We start from the raw sequence: 23,655 nt of genomic DNA, 5'->3' as shown, positions 1-23,655 counted from the left end.
ATAGCAGAGTTTCGGATGTTTCACCGGAGACTTAACCGTGTTGCATCCAGAGCCTGTCGCTGCGGACGAAAATTCTTTGGATATGCTACCGCGGAGGAAGAGAAGTATAAAGAAGGCCGAAAAGGTGGTTTAAATATTGGGAATGGATTACGTGTAGATGTGTTCGGACGATTGAAATCGGTGGCACACTTACAGCGTTGATGATAGTTGGCACGTTTTGCGCAAATCACGTTATGGGAACCTAAGACAATATTTCTTGCTATCAGAAAACCATTATGCTTCTCGAGGAATAAATTCACTTCACCAGGTCGATATTCGCCAGAGCTGCAAATTGACAAGGCAGTTTGTTTCTGTCTAAACCGTCGCGCTGCATAGACCAGTGCTTGTCAACCTTTATCGGTATGGTATGCTTAACACATTCACGCAAAAGTTACACAGCGCAGTTTCGGGGTTTTGTTCCACGTTCATATTGATGATGTGTAGATTGAATGGGAAGCTGCAAGTGGATCATAAAAAAGGCTCCACACTTTCGCCCATTAATATTATCAACCTCGCTGGTATCATAACGACTAAAACTATAAAAAGGCTATCACATGGCCTCCTTTTCAGTTGCAAGTTGCAATGAGACCTGATCGCACCTGTAAAATTCTGAACGTATTATACACACATTGAAGGAAATTGGCTTAGACCAGTGCTTTTTGAGATCCATTGGCACTTTTTTGTAAAAGAAATTTCATTCGCACAAACTAACCGAAAATTGTTATACAAAAAGTAGATGAAGATACTTAACAACATTTTGTTCAGATGTGCAACGAATTGGCTACTATGTAACTTAAGCTATCAACTGTCTCATTAAAATGGCAACTTTTTTCGCTCGTTTTGATTTCAACTAATTCACTGAAACCCTTCTTGACCAAACATTAAATTCAACAAATATTACAGATAGCTCTGGTACCGTGTCAACCCAAAATTATACCATTCGCTGTCCGTACTTTAATAAACCTTGACGGGGTAAAAATTTTCGTTACAGTAACACAGGGGCGGGCAACTTCTCCAGTCGGCGGGCCGGATATAGGAAAATTAAATACTTGGCGGGCCGGATTGCTGAATCGATACATTTTTCGCCCATTTATCCACATATACAAGGAATAAATCGTATTTAATGAATGTATTTTAACGACAGCAATGTAACTTCAAAGCCATTTCTCGCCAATAATGACGAAGACAATGTGGATTTGAGAACAGCATTGTCATACAGGCACCACTATGTTTGCTTCTCTCTGATCGATCACCACGGTGCAATCACTAGTTAAGATTTCAAGGCGTTCGATAAGCCCGGTACTACAAATTCACCAATATATCTCTTCATTGGGGTTTAGTACAGGTATGACCAACCTTTTTGCCATTCACGGCCGCATTTCGACTACTCATGTAGCCTACGGCCGCATTCCAAGGCATAGTCGTAATGAACTATCTGGACGCCAAATACACATGTTATAGTGTCCATGTCCTTTCCCGGTGAACTCCGGACTTATCCATTTAATCACATAGGCTTACTATACGCACCGACTTCGCGAGTGGTCACTGGTGACTGGTCATGGTTATGTTATGGGCCGTACATAATCGCGCGAAGCGCGAAAATATTTTCCGATTCACCTATGAATTTCGTCACAAATAATAGTATTTTTCATATTATTTCTCATCCGATGTCATCAGATTCAACTGTAGATTTGATGGAGGGTGTGTTTTTCGAAAATTTAGGACAAGATATCAATGATGATGCATCTTCGGGTGGGCCAATTATAATTAGTCACTTGGTTGCATGCTATTATTTCTTGACCTACCATCAAGATTGTCCGTATAGTGAGGAGTACAAGACTTCGAGTTGGTATTTCTATATGAGGCGCATCATTTTCCTCTGCTGTTCACGTCTGTACTGTGGGGCTATGATTGCAAAGGGCGCCACTATATTAAAATCGATAAACGAAGTCACATTGAATCGCTCGCAGCGCGAAGAAAATTTCAAGATTGATTAGGATCTCTCAAAAAATCGAGACTCAATTTGTAAATTCAAATTGCATGTCGACGGCCGCCCGCACATAGGTCCTAATTGAATTAGCCTACTTGTCCACAAATTTCCCTTCTACGGCCGCAGGTTGGCCACCCTGGTTTAGTAGGTAACGAGATATAGCGTGGTTGTTCAACTGTGTGACCTATTTTATCTCGATATTGAATTCATGCGGCCCGCGGCCTCTACAAAATTTGAAAGTGGCCCGCGATCCGTTTCGAGTTGGCGACCCCTGGCATAAGCGATGTCTTACAAAAGCCTAGAAGTGTGTCGTGCTACAAGTCGGCGGTTACGGAATCAAAAATATGAAATATCGGCCTAGTGTAAATGACCATTGTAGTCGACAAATACCATCATTACCACAAATGACATTAGGGTTGAGTACATCGTAAATGCCGATAATGCAAGTCTTCTCGCTTCGACTAACTTACGAGTAAGCACCACCCTCGCTCACTGCTCAGTGCGCATACATGTGTATAATAACATACAGTCACTAAAATTTGACGTTTACGCAAGTAGCAGGGAATCTCTGAATACTGGGGCCACGGGCCACATTATCATGTAAGACAGAAAACTGTCCGCGGGCCGGACAAAATCCCTTCGCGGGCCGGATCCGGCCCGCGGGCCGTATGTTGCCCACCCCTGCAGTAACATGAAAATGTGAGTCTGTAATGCTGGTATTTACTACTATCCTCGTGCCTCGCGCTAATCAAACAGTTATTACGGAAATATGATGGTTGTTTAGCGAACGAAAGCAGAAAGTCAATTTGACGTCATTTTTCAGCCTGTCGCAGGCTCAGTTGGGCTGGTATACTGTATCTCTGCTACTACACCAGCTTCCAAACCAGGCTTTTGGTTACGTAATCATTATAGTGCGAAAATAGTAATTCACTACGGCTTGTGAGAGCTACGATTAGTGTTGCGTCGTCAGTTGAACAAGTTTTCACAGTTGCGTCTCAACTGCAACAGTTACAATGCCCTCGAATTTCCTATTAGGTTTATTTGAATTATTCTACGTTGGATTTTTATTCACACCACTTTCGTCATTTGCACTTCGATTTTTTTCATTCGTACAAGTGCGAACCATCACACAGGTTGAAAAGCACTGGCTTAGACAATGGGGATGAGAAGGAACCATTTGCCCCATTTTCCTCTCCACGCTGATTGCTTAGCCAAAGCTATCAGTTTTATTGCTAAGTCTTTGATCTGTTCTAGCGTAGGATTCAATCCACGACCTACTGATCAAGAGGCCGGTCGTTCTATCACCACGCTAGCTAGTCGAAGCCTATACCTCTTTTCTGTTCTTTAGAAGGGCTTCTCAAACTGTTGGCCTTCACGCCAATTAACAATGACCGGTATACTTGCGTACGTGTTCTCAGTCCACTCTGGTTTACACTTTACATAGTGATGCCTGGGCCTTGGATAGCTTGGTTATTACTCGCTACTATACGAACTGAGATGATAGACGCTTGTACCGACATTGACACACATCGGTACTCGGTAGGGCCTAGGGGTACTTTTATACTACCTGGCACGGATCGAACACACTTTTGTAGCAATCTTGAAATGTCGCCCCATAGAGTTATAGGAGCTAAATTATTGAAATCAGGTACTCTTAAGAGTAAATTGTAACTGAAAGTCGTAAAAAGTCATTAATGATTCCCCAAGTCCTAGTAATGTTCGCTACCGTGACTACTGCAGAAGAATGAGGTAAGCAGTACTCGGGCACTTTCTCCCAGCCCTACTGCCCATTTGATAAAACCTTGACATTTAAAGTTGATCATGATGCTCTTTCATCCCAAGTTGGGTTACCATGAATGCATGATATGAACTGGAAATCACCCTCATTCCACCAAAATTGTATTACGAAGTGTCATAGTTTAGCTTTGTTCACTGACGACAAAAAGAGTAAGGCAAATACACGCGACCTATCTAGCTCTTGCATCATTGCACTATGAATGAACATCCTTTTTAACCCTGCGCTAGCACGGTGTTTTTTACAACCAATGAGGGGGAAACAAAGTTTAAATGTTGAGCCTACGACCAGGTAGTAATGTTGCAGAAGGTACTTGGAAGTATAACGGTTGTGGGACATTTAATGACCAGAGATTTACTACTTCATATTCGAAGAGATTTTTGTGGGGATCATCAAATACCCACCATTTCATGTTTGATGGCATTGGAGCTGCACGCTTAAACATTGAACCTTTTGCCAGGAATTGAAAAACGCTCTCTGGTGTGTCGGTTGCAATGAACAGCTATGCCAGCCAGGTGCCGAAATCGAGAGCGAAGAAACGCGATTCTCGTTTTTAAACAATTGGATGGCAGAGAAACACTCGTCAGCGGTTAACGTGAGTGAAAGGCGGCTGTTCACCGTTCGAGTTGAAGACCTACAATTCATGGCGCTGCGGATTTTTGAAACGGATGGTGGGTTGAATTTACTGATGGTGTGTTGAATTTACTGATCGTGGCACGCTCTTAGGCCACAAGAACTCTAGGACCAGTCAGTACAATAGTTATTACGCTATTTTAGCGCGGGCCTCCAATTTCTTTGAGCAGTGACGTGGACCGCCTCAAACTTATCATACTATGCAAAATTCTGACCAAATCCCTATGAAAGGTAAAAAAAATTGCCAGCCCAAACATTTATGTGGGCACTGGGCAGGCTTTTGTGGACTGTGCTCATATCTATTGCACTGAAACAGAAACATTTTTAAAAAGTCGACAATGTTGCGTGGACCCCATAAAATTTATTGTCCTTATATGAGAGAATGAATTTGAAAACCTTGGCTCGAAAAGAGTCACAATTTTCACCAACTGCCCCTCAATGGTATATACGGTGGGTTGTTTTACAATTTATAGCTGTAATCGTAACATTGTGGTCTTTCCCCGAACCCCTTAAAACTGGTCCCCAGTTTGAGAACCTCAGCAATTCAAACAATTGAATAGTACGTTCATATTTCATTATGAAATAAACCCGAATATTTTCGGCCGACACGCTTTTGAATACAGATTTCAAAAGAAACAATTCGAACATGCGCACTCGCATTTCAGGTCTGAACTCTCGCTGGTGCGAAACAGACGGGCTGTGCTACAAATTACACAGGTGTTTCGGTTGTTCCCGGACGGTGGGGTTCCAAGTCGTTTCCGATGCCGCGCTGAAGGATCGGTTGCTAATTCCGGCTTCACTTGTCACACGAGAGTGAACTTATGCCGTTAATCATCCTCTGGCTTACCGCCGGTTTGAGAAAGCTGCAATAGACCGTTTATGAAGTTTCGCGCTGGCCAGTATGGAAATTTGAGTTACTCACGTGGCGTATCACATCCACCCAATCCCAGCCGCGAGGACGCTCACCACCAGCATCTGAATATATCGTATCGCGTTTACTTTCGTTGCACTGTTTTTAACAGATATGTACAACGTTCGTATACTTTTCAACGTTCTCAAGTAGGTTTGCCTGCTTGCACTTTACTGTCAATTATCACTGTTCACACTAAGTATTTTTGAAAAGTAGAAAGTAGTTTTGGGTCAAGTTATGTCACTTTTACGAGTGAAATCGCCATCGCACTGATCGAATTGTTGAGTATATTTTTTCAAGAATTTTCGAGTTGGTTGCAGAAATGTGTCTTGCAATTCCAGACTGCCAAGCATACGCAAAACCTCGACCGAATCCATTCGGGGACTTTTGATACCTTTGATTTTCTTCTACCTTCTACTGGAGTGGCAAAGCTTACTACCATCACCGCCTCTGACGGTTGTGTGATATATACTCACTGACACGGTCCGCAAGTTTTCTCTTTTGAGCTTTCGACAATTGCTCTTTCTTTTCCTTCTTTTTGCCCATTGGCGTGTCGTCTTCCGTCACCGTCTTTTCGACCTTGTAAACACATTACTTTCGTGTGATATTTCCCGAGCTATTATATTTCATTTGTAATGCACGATTCTTTTTCATGGTTACGAAATATATCAAAATAGTTCACCGTTGTTTTTGCCGCGAAGGTAGGCTGGTTCTCCAGCAGTGAATCCATGTTCTCCTTGGCCCAGTCGATCACCGTGTACGTTACAGCGTCTCCCAGCAATGGCTCCGCCTGTTCGACCGCTGATTTGACGATCAGGTCCTTAACTTCGGGTATTCTGTCAACGTGACGGACATAACCGTTATACTGTATGAGGATGTTCTGTTTCAAATATGTCACTTTTGTGAAAGATTGTGACCCAGCCAGAGAATAAGTCTGACACATTCGCTAGCAGAGCCAGTCCGATATTAGATCGAATACCAATAATAATTAAAGTAAGGCATGTTTAATCTGAGACTTTAAATTAGTTACGGTCATTTGATCCCATATTCATTTCATTCAGTTGTGATATAACTCCTATTGAGTAAGAAATTTGGTACTCTAATCGAACAGCTATGCATTAGTTGGGAAACGCATCTGCACTGATGGCTGAACTCATACGGTCCTCATGAATCAATCCAACAGCACCGAAGACCCTCTTATTTGGGAAAGTTGTAAGAGTGATGGCATCATTGAACAGGCCGATAATAATCAGCGACCCCGGTATTTCTACAAAGACAGATTTTGTCCGGGCGACTATTCCATAGTTGTTTCGTGGCAGTCAGATTTATAGTTTTTGTATCGAAACTGTTCAGAGTACGTACAGATGATTATTATAGAACGAGTTCACGTTGAACTCAGGCAGGACATCCGGGTATTCTTTAGGCCATGTAATCGTGAGCAGGAATGACTTCGGGGAACCATCTTCGCCAATCTGAAAGAAAATCACAGAAATTCTCAGCAGCAGACATGATTTGACTGACAATTTCATCACAGATACGAATGCATTTTAGTAATTTTGTCTGATATGCACAACAATAGAGCTATCTACATGTCCATTATATTTACCCGACAGTGATTATTACGCAGGGGGACTCCCCGAATGGCGACAGCTTACCCGACAGATTCGCCGTTTTACATGTCACAGGGTTTATCTATCGAAACTACACATTGCATTACATTCGATAGTTTATAATTGTTTATTAACATTCATCCATGTGATGTTTTCCATTGCATAGTTGTCAGAGGCAAATAAGAACGCATATCACTGCTAAAGGAGTCGTTTGGAACTGTGAAACTTTAGGCAGCCTATTGATGTGCCATGTATATTCCGAATAGGACCGGTTCTCAACGTGAATAACCTTAGTGAACACTTGAAGTTCACAAATATGCTACAACAAACATTTTTACAGTCTAAATTATAATATGTTTCGCAAAGCGGGTTGTTTTAAATCGGAAGCTAAATTGGCTCTTCCATATCAGGTTTGTTTCGTATGTTACTTTAGACATATCGCCATTCGACGATATAATTATACCCAAAGGGGCTAAAAGTCACTTATGTTATAAAACTGACTTAAAATCAATTATACAGCCATGGAAATACCTAAACCAAACTAAAATCTCAGGACGAACGTTTCCATTACCCGATATACGAGATTTCCCCTGCTGTTTTATCGGGTAACCTCGCGAAACAATTTTGCCCGACAAATTTGCGTCGTCTGTGACGCACAAATGCGTAACCTTACGTCGGGTAATTTGTCGGGACATCTAGCGACATGTAGATGGCCTAATATGAGTCCACCATAGATCCACCATTTATTTTAATGATTCCAATGGGGTTGTTAATCAAAATTTGTCAACAGCAGACAAACTGAGTCGTTTGTTTTTTTCGCAATTCACCAAAAAGCATCAAGATTGTAGGTAATTGAATTAAAAATCGTGGTCATCTTCGAGTGATCAGCAACTAGGAAAACGTATGGTAGTCCATGATGACCATATAGATTGTTACCTTGTACTGAAATTCCGTATCCTTTACATGCTTGAATGCTTCATCCCCTTCAAATATTGATTCCAGAACTTCTATTTCTTCCTGTATGTGCGCAGAAGGAAAGGAGCATAACATTTTAGTTATGTAACATGCTAATGATATCAAATACTTTCCAACACAACCCATAATAATCTCGTCAGGGCACTGGAACCACTATAGACTCCTGCCCTGTGTTATCATAAGTAGTATCCAAACATGTGTATGTGACGACCTAAAATACAAAACTAGATAGCTTGTTGCATTGTGGTGCTGCGGTTGTTTTGAACATTGTATATTCTCAACTTCAAGGGTGTCGTGAACTGATTATAATTTACACTTTCAGAAACTGGGCGAGAATAGCTTCCGATTCGTACCAGTTTTATCAAATTTGCATTTGGGTAGTCAGTGATGTTGATGAACTGTGACGTGACTAATTCGCCGTCCGAACGGGCGACCGATAACCTCGTCGTTATAAAGCGGTGCTTTAGCGATTCGGCGTAACAGTAATCTCAACTTCCTATTCTGACAAAGTGATAGTCGTATGAAAGCTTAGACTGTTGAAAATCCAAGAATTCAAAATTGTTACCAGATGTGATGCAAATATTCACTGTAAATATAAGATACTTTGTAACCCTCTCCTTGACTACCCTTGACGTACGGTACACAGTGCTGACCAATCGGCAGGTCCTCTGACACTTCTTTGTCTTTTCCTATGTAGACAGTAGCCTACCCTTGGCTTACAGGCTTACAGGGGTGTGGGAATAGGCGAAGAAGCAGCGGTCATTTGCTTTATTCACTCACCTCTTGCTCTGGTCGAAGAACCATTTTAGGCAGAAAAATATCTTCGTCACCCTTTAGAATTTGCCTGTCGGTCCACAAAAATCAACGCAGGCTAACCGTCGATGCTAGTGGAGATTTGTACTGACAGCTGGTTCTTCGTGAATCGTGTTTATGCAAATCAGTCAAAGGCAAAATGCCCATCATTTTTACCTCTGTGCCAATTTCTAGCTTCTGTGGTGCGTGACATAAATCATTGAAATCTGAAAAAATTGAGGTGACTGATTTGGAAAGGATTTGAAGTCATATTCCTAATCAGCAGTTGGTATTGTTTTCATCCACTCAATACGCAAACATCACGATGCAAGAGAGAAAGCATAATGCAGATAGGAGGATTTCGAAACGACCAGGCACGGCCTGTCATGTGTCAATAATTCTGACAGCCAGCTCGACATGTCTTAATATTAATCGTTGGGTTATATTTTTCATCTGAACAAGTCACACAAAATGTACAATGCGATAAGACACAATGCGATGTCATGAACAGATATGAGGATGTCGAACGACACGCATCCGTAGCGAGACTTTTAATCTAACATCCACCTCAGCCTAGAGTGCCCGATGTCACGGTCCTTTTCGATGTTGATCTTTTGAAGCCGCGGCCCTTTCTACTAGTTCTTTCCATTCCTTGTGAGCGCTTTCTTTCGTCGGGTCTTTTTCTGGGCTTTTTTTTCGCCGTAAGAACGGCGACGGCGGGAAGAGGAGCCCATCGCTCCATACTTTTAATTGTCTTGGGCACCCCATAGGCCATAGGGCAATAAAACGAACCTTTGAAAGGCTTCGTCCCCCAGACCTCCATGTCATGTCACGATCGACTTCATTGTCATTTAGGCAAAGGGTGTGATGCTAAGCTGACTGAATTTTGTCAATAATACTAGGCGCATATCATGCAATTGCCCACGTGATCCGTCCAAGGGAGGCGGTGCCTTCGAAAGTTTAGGGCACGTTAATGATATACAATTAATTAACTGCACATCTACGAAGGGGGTTGTTGATATGAGGTAATCTGTTGCGCGTTGTTATTTCGCCTGCTTTATGAAATATAGCGGAATCGTACTGATCGCAGAGAGAGAGAGAGATATGATATTCTTTTTCGCCTGCTCCACCTTCGACGAGGCCGTGAGGTCATCTGGTCTGCGGCCCCGCTTTATTTCTCCTCAATGCTCTATCCGTGATTGCTGAGCGCCTAGCATGATACCTGCGGATACCAATTTTCGAGTCTTCGGTATGACCCGGCCGGGGATCGAACCCACGACCCACCGACCGTCAAGCCGGACGCACAACCATTACACTATCTCGCTGATGTACCAATCCAAACAAAATGGAACAACCTTTCGTGAGACACACACGATTACAAGTTGACATTTCGTCACGGGTGCGGCATTTTCTCAGATCGCCAAGACAGGCTTATTCGGTGCCGACCTTTTATATAGGCACGTATATTAGGCTTACCATATTTCGGAAATGAAAAAAGAGGACACTTTTTCAGAAATTTCAGACAAGCAAAACTAGAGAAGAATTCTCAAAAATAGGCTCAAAAACACGTTTTTCACTCCACATAGCTAGGTGGATGACTAAAAAAAAAAAAAAAAAAAAGGTCTTCTTTTCGCTCAGAGCTGAAATCACCACTTTTCCCTCCGAAATACCCGCCGGAGCTTCACTTCTGCGCTAATTTGCGGCATATCACTCGCAATTTCCTCTAAATCTGACCTAAATTTTCAAAAAAGAGGACAAAATCTCAAAAAAGAGGACAAAAGGGCGTCCTCCGAGGACACTTTCAAAATAGTCAAAAAAGAGGACGTATGGTAAGCCTAACGTATATGAACAACTGACAATTGGACATATATATGTCTACGGTGTCGACGGCGTCATTTACGTACCGCGACATTAAATCGCGCCAAGCACGAAGAAAAATTTCAAGTTTAATGATTGTAACAAAAAATACTAAAATATTTAGAAGGCACGCAATTATCCATCTTGAGATATTATGTTCATACGACACGGTAAGTCTATTCATGAGTTTCTTGGAGGGTGAGCATGAGCATCGGACGGGCCACTTGTAGTTACTTGCTTGGTTGATGCATGCTGTTTTTCCGTGACCTCCGGAAAAAGTTGTCGCCACTCAAAATATCGCTCACACGTACCGCAAATAAATAAAAAAGAAATTTTGTCTTTGGATTCCCAATTTTCATTTATTCATGTGGCGCAATATTTATTACCTTTGCTCCCTGCAGCTGTACCGTGGGACTTTATTTGCAAGGACTATCCCGCGCGATCTTCGACCAAGGTATTAACACCGGTGATCTTTCTCGGATCGCACTTCGTGTTGGCTAAAACATATCTGCCTTGGTGTGTCCTTTTGGCGCAGAAAAGTTGATGCCTAATAGTCCCGTAACCCCAAGCAGCGCACACGAATACAGTTAGATTCAATTTTGTATACATCATGCGTATTTTTATTTAGGCCTATTTTAATTTTAATTTATCAATAGGCGATAACTCAACAATTACAAAACTACTGAAACTATATATCGTGCGAAGCGCGAAGGAAAATTCCAGTTGAATACATATGCTCAAAAGGCCTAAACCTTTCGCCCATTCTGGCTACGCCAGTGCATGTCGGCATGGTATTAGCCCTATACTCCGTACACGTACGTACATGCATGATTTGGCAGAGAGATAGAGAGAGAGATCGTATTTATTGTTTCATCCAACCAAAATACGTAACAAACAGACGGCAATGATGGTGGTACAGAAAATATGCATGAACACTGAACAGTATTCGGTATCAGATAGGAATGATCGATACGACCGTGAAGATCAACTAGAGTCTGATCACATAACACCAGCATCAAACAGGCAGTTTCTTCGGGTTGAAGAATACTTCGAAGAAAGCCTCTGTCAGGATATAGGCTACTCATAAACAAATTTGGGCAGCGGAATGATTGGATTATTCATCATAGAGCAGCATAGAAGTATTTCGGTCCCATCGTGTCATTGGAGTCACATCTGCCGAAACGTATAGCGACAAAGCTAGTAGGCCTACTAATAATACTGCAATTTGTTTCTGGCAGAACTGATCAAAACAATGATAGAACCAACGGACCTGTAATATTTCGAAAATTACTCCAAATCGTTTCGACACCTTCCTATCTTTCATTGTATCGAAGTCTTGTGTTGTATTGAAATGATGAAATTATTAGCAATATATTGAATTGAATTGAATAAACTTGTAATTCCTCAATGGATAGCACCGCTAGATGGCGGAGATGGGTTGAAGGCAGGACAGAGCACTACGGACCTCGCTGTAGGCCTAAACGTGGTGAAAGTGAGGACCCTAGGGCGCTGTTTATTTTTGTCCTTGATGTTTTTGCGGGATATACACCGACTCATGATATGACATACACGGTACACGCGATCTGTGCATCTGCATATGAATACCATGAGTGCATAATGTGCAGGGTTGTAATGACTCGAGTCATGACTCGACTCGAGTCAGACTCGAGTCACGATTTTCGGATGACTAGACTCGACTCGAGTCATTTTCTCAAAATACGGAAATGACTCGACTCGACTCAAGTCAATCTTTGTATTGACTCGACTTGGACTCGAGTCATTGCGCATGACTCGAAGCAAGTCATTGACTCGAGATTCAGACGGCCAAGACCGACATTTCATTGTAATTTCGAAGCCAACACACTATTGGGATTTCGTTTGTTGGTACTGGTGCTTGAAAATGCGACCAGAAACTGCTGAAAGTGAGGAAAATTGATATATCATAAATGCGAACCATTCAATATCACCAAACGGAGTTAAAAAAAGTGGGTTTAGAAAGACTTTAAATGGAAACTGAGCAGTCAACACAATGACTTGGACTCGGACTCGAGTCATAATACCATGACTCGGACTCGATCCTCTGTTCGCTGACTTGGACTCGGACTTGACTCGGTGGGAATTGAAAATGACTCGACTTGACTCGAGTCAAAAATATAAAAGTGAGATTGACTTGTGACTCGGAGCCTTGTGACTTGGTTACAACCCTGATAATGTGCACTCTGCATATGATGCTGGACCAGGAAGGTGCAGAAATAGCCTTGTCCGGCTCTCTAAGTCTTGCACCACCCCTCTTTGCTATTCCGATAATGCTGAGCACCAAGCGGGGAAGTCATGAATACCAATGCTACTAATGAGGTCTTCGGTCTGACCGGCCGGGAATCGAACCACGACCTACCATATCAAGATCTTTGAAACTGTATTCAAATAGAAACAATGTCATGCAATTTGCACAAATATCCTCCTTCATCGGTCGGACTATATTAGAGGACAAATGAGAATATCACTGCTGCATCCTGGATGATAGTAGGGATACTAATTTTGGTCTTTATAACGATATGACATATCGCCTACAATATGATTTTTCGGGTCCCAAGGGGATGAAATTGTTTAGTGACGGGAGTGTGGTATCTTTTCCGGGAGTTTCGCCACATGCATATGTCGTGCATCTATCTGAAATGATGGCCGATAAATTCTCCTAGCCATGTTTTGCGCATCTAATAATATATTTGTGCTTCATAATTGTAATAGAAATCAAGGCAGTATTTGTATTTTCTTCAGCACAAAAGTATGCTGTTACTGCTATACTTGCAATCAGTGGATTTTTATTACTTTCATTAGTTACTCAAGTGGATAAGATTTTAGACACTTGAACTGCTTTTGTAGTCAAGCTTTACTGACTTCTAGATTTTCTCAACTAGAAAGTAGGATGTATAAGGATGGATCCGCATTACTTTCCTCAATGAAATTGTTATAAAGATCCAACGCCATATAGTTCTGTATGGCGAGTGTAGTATTTGTGTAAATCTGTAAATATGTGGCTCCATTATAGTCATAGTGAGTAACATGAAAATGTAACATTGATTTATTAACATCGGGAGTCCGCTACTCCTCCCAATATACCTTTTCAAGTTACTGGAGTATTTTTCAGGACTTCTGTTTGCTACTTCACCTCCAATGTCCTCTTTCTCTATCCCGCGCGTATTAACCATCTCATCATGCACCCAATATTCATTAGTGATCCACCTTAGCATTGATTCTGCCAGTATGCTGATTGCGTTTCAGTGGCTCACCATCAAAATACGCACAGTGTGCCATTGCATTATCCATCGCAGACTTGAACTTTTAAAACGGCATTCATTGATAGCCTTGCTGAACTAAAAATATGATCTTGTTTATTGGCAGATGCGATCAACGTATAGAGCGTTGGTACTCGAGTATACGTATCAGTAACGCAGTAAATTTTTACTCAATTACAAGTCGAGATAGAGATTTTCAAGACATGTCTAGACTACTTCAAGTGGAAGTAGAAAATAACGGACTTCAAAGTGCTCAAGTAAGTAGTTTCAAAAAGTAGATTTGGTCGAAGGGTCGCATGCTTTCAGAAGGTTTCCGGATGTGGCCCCTTTCTAAATTGCAGGTTACATCTTCGCGAGTAATGACACTACAATAGGTATAATTTCCGAAAGATACCTTATTTTACAAAATCGAAAGTGAAAAAGTAAGCAGGTTTGCATAAGAATGCGTGAAGTCGAAGTGGTAGTAGAAGTACGGCAAACAGGCAAAAACCTGTGAGTGCTCCGAAAAAGTAGAACTAGTTTGTTGCTGACCACCTCTCCGCTATAGCGCCATATTTATTAAGATTTGAGATGTCATTTCAGCAATAATCGGGTATGAAGTCTGATTTAAATTTCTAACCCGGTTACTACTAGGCCATGTGGATACTGCAATTTGAGAATCGGAGTAAGATACACTCCGAAATTCAGTGGCAGCAATTCCCATCCACAATCTTACGGTGGAAGTATCCGTATGTGGATGTACAATTGTACATGTAAACATAACTGTTTGACTGTCTATGTTTGTATTCTCTATGTCAGGGGTTCTTAAAGTATGGGTCGCGACTACACCAGAGTGATCTTTTAATATGTATGTAATATTTGTTTATTATATTATTTGAAATATTTGTCCAACAAAAAGTTATTCGCGCTTCGGGCGATTTACGGTTGTTAGTTTGTAGATATCCTAGATCGCCGTGTTGGTTACTATAGCCAATAAGCTAAACAAATGAAGAAGCCGTTGGTATACTTGACCATGAAGATGCGCCGACATCTGTATTACGAAACTGGTTGGAATTCATGTTAACATTTGTCCAATATTGATTGCTCTGGAAAAGGCCGTCAGATACCGCTGGAATGCTTTATTGGAGGGGTATACAACGAGCCGGTGCGCAACTATGAGACACAGTTATTTAGAAGCTAACTTCTGTCGTGCAACGATGCACGAATACATTGAGTTTTGGCCAACCTACGACTGGGTAAAGTAAGGTGCCAAAAAGATCAGCGGCCATAAAAGTTTGGCCAAAATTAACCGTCGCTGGGTGGCCAAAACCTACGATATTGATATGTCTGGTCGTCGAAATGGTCGGGACCGAATAGTCCCGTCCTTACAATCTGAGTAGACAGTAGTACAAATTCCACCCCAGAGGAAAATAATGCACCCCAATTTGAAATCACGTGCGTCAGACATGTTTCATAGAGCTTCGTTGCGTACAATTATTGTCTGGGCGTTCTCTGCATCAGACATGCCCGTAAATACGTAGCACATAACTAATATTAAAGACCCAATCTTTTTGATGTGTGAGGCTTGGATCACGAAATACCACTCAGAACTCAGATTTAGGCCGCGGTCTAAAGTATAAGAACCACTCGGGGCCTATACGATACTTATTGTATGTCCCGAACCACTGCTCTATGTAGTCACGATACAAATGCGATCATATCTGTCTGCAGAGGAAATATTGCTAAGGTCCTCTAAGAACTGTAGCATCGTTGTGTCATATCGAGATATAATATGATGTCATACTTCAAGGAACGTATCTTGTGACTATAGCATGTGGTGGTGGTGGTAGGTCTGCTTCTGTCATCAGAAATAAGAAGGATTATAATAGTAGGCTACTGATAATTTTGGCAGATGTCATTTTGCACCTTTTGAAATCAATAGCTGGTTGGACAGCAGTCGAATCCGTATTAAACTCCTAATGACGGAAAAGCAATTCAATACATGCTATGCATACTCCATATATATTTCATGACGTTTTCCCATATTTATCTCGTACAGATCTGATTTTTATATAGAGCCATATATGCAGTCACATGCCTAATAAATTAAGGCGAAACCAAATAAGCGCCACATTGGAGCGCATTATTGGTCGCGGCGGTATTATTTGATCGTCAATGATATATAATATGTGTATTCAACACATAAAATGGCTATCCAAATGTCTAATCTATCAGTAATTGTCCTTTCATTGTCCGGCGGTATTTACCATTGCGACGGAATTCACAACCCGCCATCCACACCTTTGAAATACATACATCTAAAAACAATAACGATAATTCGCGTTCTGACAGGTTTGCGCTTGAATTTATCGCGTAGCATAAAATTAGTGATAAATTACCATCCTGTTGAAGGTGTTGTCTTGTCCACATGCCTGATATGTTGAGAAATTGCCTTCTCTTGTAGATCCCTAGGTAAACTCCAAGCACTTAAAAGATTAGTTTTTTGAAAGATATACTTTTTTATTCTCATCCATATATTATTTGCAATCAAAATGGCATTACACGTAACTACGTAAATTTGTCGTGTTGAAAGGCATTATAATCTCTCAGAGGATGATGGCAAAGATCACCGAATCTGGTTTCACAAAACCGAATCCATACAACTATAATGATCATACAGTTAGTAAACCTTTCGGCACATCCATGCTTCGTACGTCTAAACACGTTACTGAAGAAGACGGTTCAAATTGATAAATCGTTGAATAAGTCGTTACAATCAAAACAAATTCGCACATTTGCAACGAACTAATTGCACTGTAAAGTCTATATACAGCATCCAACAACTTTGAGTTCTTCGTATAAAAGAGGTGAAACGCAGTGTTCAATATATCGGGTGCGTTTAATCGGGGTCTATACGATATTCGAATATCGTAGGCCCCGGTTTAATTTTCTGGAGTTTGTTGGGGAAAACTCCTCCTGTGAGACGAATGCTATTCTAAATCGACATTTCGTCACGAGCAGCATCTGATTGTGGGACAGAAGATTTTCGGATTAAGCCAACATGCGTCGGTCATTTTTGATCAAGGTTTTACCGACGTCGCATCTGCCCAAAACGTGCTATGTTCAGGATTGGTAATGTCAGTTGGGGAAATGGCAGACTCAGCAATAATGGTGCCGAATAGTTTGGGGCCATACGTTGATTACGGCCATGGTGCTGCACCCACGTTCGTATCGACAATGTGACATTTTAATATATGAAACACACACCTCGAAGTCGGGCGCAAAATGACAAAAGAAACTTGACTGAACATATAGCACGATACGAGCAAGTTTCACAATAGGCCACTAAGAAGCTGATAAGTGAGTGGAGATGTGGGGGCTATAGAAAAACCTCTGACACGGTGTTTCTTAAACTTTTTAGCGCCCCTAACCCTTTGAGCTGTCATGAAATGTTTCTCGTGCCCCTTCAGGATCGAAACAGCACTTTGTCAAGCCACCCTCAAAGGCTGGTATAGTGGGTCCCCATAGGTTTTTCAACACAACGTATGTGGATTTCAGGGACAGGAGACATTTCAGCGTGTGGAGACATTAATATAGACGGTTTCTCCGATTTGCTGTGATTTTAGGGTACAAATACTAATCGCCACCGTCGGTGCACCGAAATATCACAGATCTTGGGGTGCTCTGGTGCGGAAATTAGGCCGAAATGAGGGAGTGTGGTCGTCCCGCTCCAGTAGGTTTCACAGCCCTGAACTAAAGCACCATAGTGAGCTCAAGGCACCATTATCTAATGCTTGCGAAACTAGTCTGAACTCATTTCTGTAATTAATGTTAAATCTTTATTAAGCCTGCTATTATTTTGTCGGTGGAAATGGCATACCCAAATTTCAAACAAGAACTCTCTTGAAAGGGAATCGCACGAAGTGCCAAGAAAATTTTCGAGTTGAAGAATTCCTACCAATAATATCGAGGTAATTAAATAACGTATAATTGCACACTGCATCTCGTACCCCTACTTTGGTGCTTCGTACCCCCAAGGGGTCCGTGGATCCCTGTTTAAGAACCGCTGCTCTAACACGTCAACAGTCGACCTCGATAACACTCGAGCCCGTAGCGCATTGGTGTTACAGCGTTAAATATTCCTCTATACTATACTTGCTACCTCCAAGGGTCCTGTGGTAGCAAAACATAGGTGGCCCTGCTCCTGTAAGACATAGCCTATAACCCTGCTACAAGGGGGGCGAGATAGCGTTGTGGTATAATTCACAGATTCAACACCAATGGATTGCGGGTTCTGGTCCGACCGAGGTCGACTCCAGAATTCATACCTTAGTGTTGGAGGTTTATCTATAATATAGGTGCCTGCTCGCCATCTCATCCGTGTAAGGGGTAAGCGGTGTCTCATAAAAGCCTAGAAGTGGGCTGTACTACATTCTACAGAATAAAAAATGATGAATATTGGCCATGTGTAAATGACCATAGCAGTTGATAAACAACACGAATACCACAAACGACATCTAATAGCCCTGTTACAGTTAACGCTCGCTACCGACCGACCCTGAATTTGAGCAATCTCGATCAGTATTTAATTGGGCAGGAGCACGCAATCCAGCCTGTGTGTAACGAGTCCGCGAGAGCATAGGAAATCGCCAACAATAAATGGAATCGAAGGTACACAAATAACGCAATGACGATTGCTTCTACATTGGTTGAAAATGTGGATTTTTGTATAGTTTTCCAATTATCTTTGTCATTCCTTTTTCTACAATACTCACCTTCGCAAGGTTGCATTTTGAACTTTCAGCGTGACACGGAAAGCTTTATAAAAATACGGATAACAATCCGGCGTTTTGCTGCATAAAAGCTTCTCCTTAAATTCGTTTCGAGTTTGTGTCATTGTTGCAAGCTACTTTCGATTGAACCTCATATTGTGATGCTTCCTAAATGTAACATTATATATATATATATATATATATATTCATTTTCTAACATATTATTCCGCTGGAATCTTGCTTTCATTAGTATATATTCACGTACATGTAGAGTAGATTATTGGTTGACGGTCAACAGTAAAAACTTGGGGGCACGTAAGCTTGAAAGGATGGATGAGAATATAAGAAAATGACCGGGATCCACTGGTATATAGGGTTCGGTGTACATTATATACGATTGCCTGAGCGGAAGACATGGAACCATCACTGTCTACGCGACTTGACAAAAATATTGGAAGCCTGAAAATCAATCTTGAACACAGCGTAGCAGATATTGTGAACATCAATATTTGTTTTCCAGAGTTTTCCAGAGTCAGTTGTTTCCCAAATATCAAGGTAATTATTTAACAGTGAAACTGAGGTGAAGTGACCGAATGATGTTTCTCCTGCACTGCTTGAGCGGATTACACCAAAGTCGCTGTTGTTTGTGCGCGTATCTCACCGACTGTGTCAGTCATAATACTTTGAAGCAATCGTCATAGAACCACCTCACTTTTGCATGCAATTTACACATATAATTAAACATGATCAGAGTCAACAAGCTCACACGGTACTTGGGAAACAATGCTAGAAATTATAAATAGAGGATAGCTACAGTAGATCGCAGCCACTATAATCCAAAACGATCATTAGATCTTAGATATTTTCCACTTAAAACTCTTTTCGTAGGTGGGCCCATTGGAGGTCGGATTACATCATACGCAGGCGCCACGAAACTGCTTCTTTGAGCTGAGATTAAACACTTCTAACAGACCTTCATTCGTGAGAGCGATATTACCTTTTATATTACACGGCATTCCAGTATGACTTTTAAATTGTGGCGTAAATGTTTTCTGAAGATCCACCATTAAATCTCGAATGTTCGGTATGATAAGATATAGTACACTTTAATTACAATGTTCGAATTACGAACCGCTTAACCTTCTAAGATAGTAGTGATAGTACCAAGGACCATAACAATACTACATTGTGATTGACAGATGCAGCAAAAACATGAAGAATGGAATTTGCCAGAATATTGTATCACTTTATCCTTTCTCTACTCTGAATTAATTTTGTTGAGACCGCTAGGGGATGCTCTTTATTTCGCATCTAAAGGTTTAGAATGTAGAAGTAAAGGGTGCGTAATGCCCATTGACCTCGTAATCCTACAGTTGTCAAATGTCCCGGAAAAAAAATCAATAATGAATTGACGTCACTATACACTATGACGTAACAAACAATAATGAAATCACCTCTTCTTTACCCCCTCTGATGGCTATGCCCTTGTGTTCAGAACCACTCTTCAGTGAAAACGAATATTGGTGAAGTACTAAGCGCAAAGGTTTGTCTGTTCCATAATTTTCAATACACCAGTAGGCGAAGATTGTTTGTAACTGGCGTGTCGTAGAATTGGAATAATTGCCGTGGACCAGTGATGTCATTCGTTTTTCACTGTGACTTCACCAGCATGATAGTGTAACTGATTAGATAGATAAAAATGATAACGCACTCTAATACCGCATGATTTTGGAATCGATTAAGGACCATGTATGTCATAAAAGCGGGAACAAAATTTCTGGGAGTCTGCCAGACCCAATTCAGGCTATAATAACATTAGTTAGCGGACACATTGGTATATAGATATGAATAATGCTGTTTATGCTAATGATTTGTGCATGGAGGTGATTTTGTTGGTGGAATCGGGTGTTAAAGTGAGATCATTTACTCTTTCACACCTAGTCCCTGTCACTACGTATCATATGACTGCGACGGCGAGCACTAAGTAAACTTACAATAAATAGTTGAACAAGGTTTTGTTTTAAGCCTACCCTTTCCCTTGTTGTCGCCCATAAGCGATAAGGAAACAGTTCAGCGGCTAAAACAACGAACACGAGTGTCGTATTGTCTCAGGAGATCAAGGAAACGTGATACACGGACGTGTTTCTTAAGCAGTATTCTTTTGTTTATTCAAGTAATTGACCCTGTCCACAGAAAAATGACTGACATCTTAAAACTGACACCTACAGTCGCCAACAAAAAGGCGAGGTGAGAATAATCTTCGCGGAATAGGCGTCATCATATGCCAGACAGAAGAAAAGCCCCGTTGACAAGATTTCAACACGTCGCTATAAGTCAATTCCGCAGTAAATTAGCGTCGAATTATGGCTCGTGTTTATCTCGGGGATATCGATCGCTATTGACCGTCTTATGCCTATTCAATGGGTGTTATATCAACGGTGAGATCAAGGTAATTTGGAGGTGTGGATTCAACACACGCAAAGACGGGTTTAACTAGGACTGAGCATTATCTTCCGCAGTCATTCACCTTTTTGCAGGCGCCAGAGGCCACTTACATGTCTGGCGCGTGAATTGTTGTAGCCGACGACGGAAGAATGCCACGGAACAAAAGGCGAGGCGCGAGATAATTCTTTGAGGGGACGACATGAAAGGACGCTGTCCGACTCAGCGTTTCACACACGTATTTCGGGCCCGTCTCTTGCCTTATCATTTGAAGTTTATTCACTGACCAAATAAGGGGTTGTGGTGGAATTGTATCGTTCGGCGTTGTTAATCTAGGAATAAGCGCTCGCGTAAAGTATGGGCTGCCCGAAATAGTACCAAAGTGTGGGAAATCATTGTTGCATTGTTTGTGATCCCATTATCCCGACGCCGTCCGAGTAGAATATGATTATCTCTCGTGGGCCGACAATCTTTTTCGAGCATAATTTGCCATTTTGTTTCCAGGCATATCATCATATTCCAAAGCATTTGACATGTTTACGAGATATCGCTGGTATCAATCTTGACATCGGATACAACAAAACAACAAAACGTTGTTTCATACTCAACGTATATCTGCCAATACGGGGCGACCAGTGTACGTTAACTATGAAAACCTCGTTACCTTAATGGCACATCAGACCGTGCATGTATAGAAAACATGGACATTGGACATGCTTGTGGAATTACATTCTATTCAATACTGTTGTTAACGGGATTATGCAAAGCCTTCAGCCGAAACTATTACGAATGAAAATTTGGCGGTGATGATAAAGAGACAGCGGAACAATAGCGAATGGAAGACTTCCCACCGAGAATAAAAGAGAGCATACACATCGCGAACCATAATGATCAAACGAGTTACAACTATTAGTCAAACAGCAGCTTTTCATATATTGGGCATTGGACACCAAAACGATGGGAAGAATATCTGACCGCCCATTTTCGGAGAGCCTATAATGGTGAAACGGATTCGTGTGGACTTTGGGAGATAATTCAACAATGTCAATATAATCTGCGTTATGTGCTACTTGCAATATACAATTACGAAAACGATCAATCTACTATAGAATAATAATATATTCGTATTGAAATGAACTCTAATAATAAACGGTTTTCGAGTAAGGTAAATCATCAGCAATAAGCAGACAATAAAAAATAATTTCGCATATATTATGCATACTATATACTTCGTATAGATACTATATTATACTACGGGTACCTATAGGACTATCTTGATACGGTATAGTATACAGCAAATCCGACGTGGTGGATAGAGAAGCTACTGACACCATAGGGAATGGGATATCCTGGGATCTTATCTCCTTATTTCTCTTACCAAAACCGGACTAAAGGTTGCATAAGATTATCAACAGTTATGACATGGGAAATTCCAAAGACAGCATCGATAAGATTTCATATTCGCGATGACATCACAGCATTTAATTCGAGGTACGGCGTAGGAATATATACCATCGTAACTGAAGTTACATTTATCGACGCGGTGTTATCGAAAAAAAATTCAAGCAGTCCGTCCCAAACATCGTTTTAAAGCTACTGATTTGGGCGACTGCTGTGATCGCCTCGGCATTTATGCGTCACAGACTTTGTTGTGTATCGTTATATCCCAACAGAAGGCAGTGCGATGAAGTTAGGAATTCTACTTTGTTCTCGGCAAGATATGATCCGATTAGTCTGATTAAAATTTGATTATCCCCACTTAGTAGCATGGAAACTTGGTTAAAGCGATTTTGTTTGTTGACTGCGCGTTTACAAGTGGATAACATTTATTTAGTCTGATGTAAACACAAACGAATCAACAAACTGATGAAAGGCTTAGCGCCGGTAGATACACAAAATTCACCAGAAAGTTGGCATCATTATCGACGTTATATGTTTGCTCGAGTTTAACTACGGCGTCTAATTAATAGCATTTCTTTGTTAGATCGAAATTTACTTCAACTTGAGATTGGTCGAAATACATTTTCAGAGGAGATAAATACAGCTCGAACGGCAACGAAACGAGTTCGCGCCTGGAACTTTCAACGACAAGCAGAAAAAGTTACAATTTAAATGTTCAGTCAACGTATATAGTTCATTTCTAAAAACAAAGCGAGGTTCATAACGGCCAGCTTGATTTAATAGCGTTTTTAATGTTCCATTTTCCTACAGGTCTCAAACGTCACGAATCGCTTTGAAAGAATGAGAGATTCATACTCCTTTTTGAGTCATAATAAAGTAAACCATTTGTGGTTTCAGTACTGCGCTGAATAATCATTACAACGTCCACGAACAATGGAATACGACATATTTGGTAAATCCTATGCACGACGGTGATATTGCATACGATACTCTGTACCCTATCCAGATTCGTGCTGTTTTCTGGAGATTGAATTAGACTTGCTATGCTCATGCGCAGTACTGTAATGACGCAGTAGGCTACACCAGCAGTGGTTCCCTGGAAGACAAGACACTCACGCAACTCATACATATGATTTGTGATGACTACGGCGATATTTTTTACCT

At 41.2% G+C, this 23,655-nt stretch overlaps 3 protein-coding genes across 7 annotated transcripts in view; 1 reads left to right on the top strand and 2 right to left on the bottom strand.

The window, feature by feature from the left end:
* LOC145446065 (Fanconi anemia group J protein homolog) overlaps positions 1-6,048 on the top strand; it is a 29,134-nt gene extending 23,086 nt beyond the window's left edge. For all 4 annotated transcript variants that reach the window (XM_080324245.1, XM_080324244.1, XM_080324243.1 and 1 more), the window contains 3 exons: positions 51-124; positions 4,285-4,495; positions 5,123-6,048. In XM_080324245.1, the coding sequence (XP_080180371.1) occupies positions 51-124; positions 4,285-4,495; positions 5,123-5,274 (437 nt within the window). In that variant the 3' untranslated portion in view covers positions 5,275-6,048. The remainder of the gene's footprint in view (positions 1-50; positions 125-4,284; positions 4,496-5,122) is intronic.
* The window catches only part of LOC145447388 (U3 small nucleolar RNA-interacting protein 2-like), a 186,837-nt gene that overhangs the window by 103,859 nt on the left and 59,323 nt on the right, over positions 1-23,655 (bottom strand). The window lies entirely within an intron of this gene.
* Positions 5,010-8,933, bottom strand: LOC145446067 (RWD domain-containing protein 4-like). 2 transcript variants are annotated; one of them, XM_080324248.1, is made up of 7 exons: positions 8,733-8,928; positions 7,914-7,994; positions 6,730-6,839; positions 6,050-6,203; positions 5,844-5,946; positions 5,380-5,432; positions 5,010-5,320 (listed from the first exon to the last, which is right to left on the bottom strand). In XM_080324248.1, the coding sequence occupies exons 1-7, from the start codon at positions 8,754-8,756 to the stop codon at positions 5,285-5,287; spliced, it is 561 nt and encodes a 186-aa protein (XP_080180374.1). In that variant the 5' UTR covers positions 8,757-8,928; the 3' UTR covers positions 5,010-5,284. The 2 variants fall into 2 exon arrangements, with proteins under 2 accessions (XP_080180374.1, XP_080180373.1); XM_080324247.1 differs by having other exon boundaries at positions 5,010-5,432; positions 8,733-8,933.

The sequence above is a fragment of the Botryllus schlosseri genome, chromosome 9, assembly GCF_051294905.1.
Source record: "Botryllus schlosseri isolate E-star chromosome 9, Bs_hap1, whole genome shotgun sequence".
NCBI lineage: Eukaryota > Metazoa > Chordata > Ascidiacea > Stolidobranchia > Styelidae > Botryllus > Botryllus schlosseri.
This window is presented reverse-complemented; position numbering and strand designations above follow the sequence as displayed.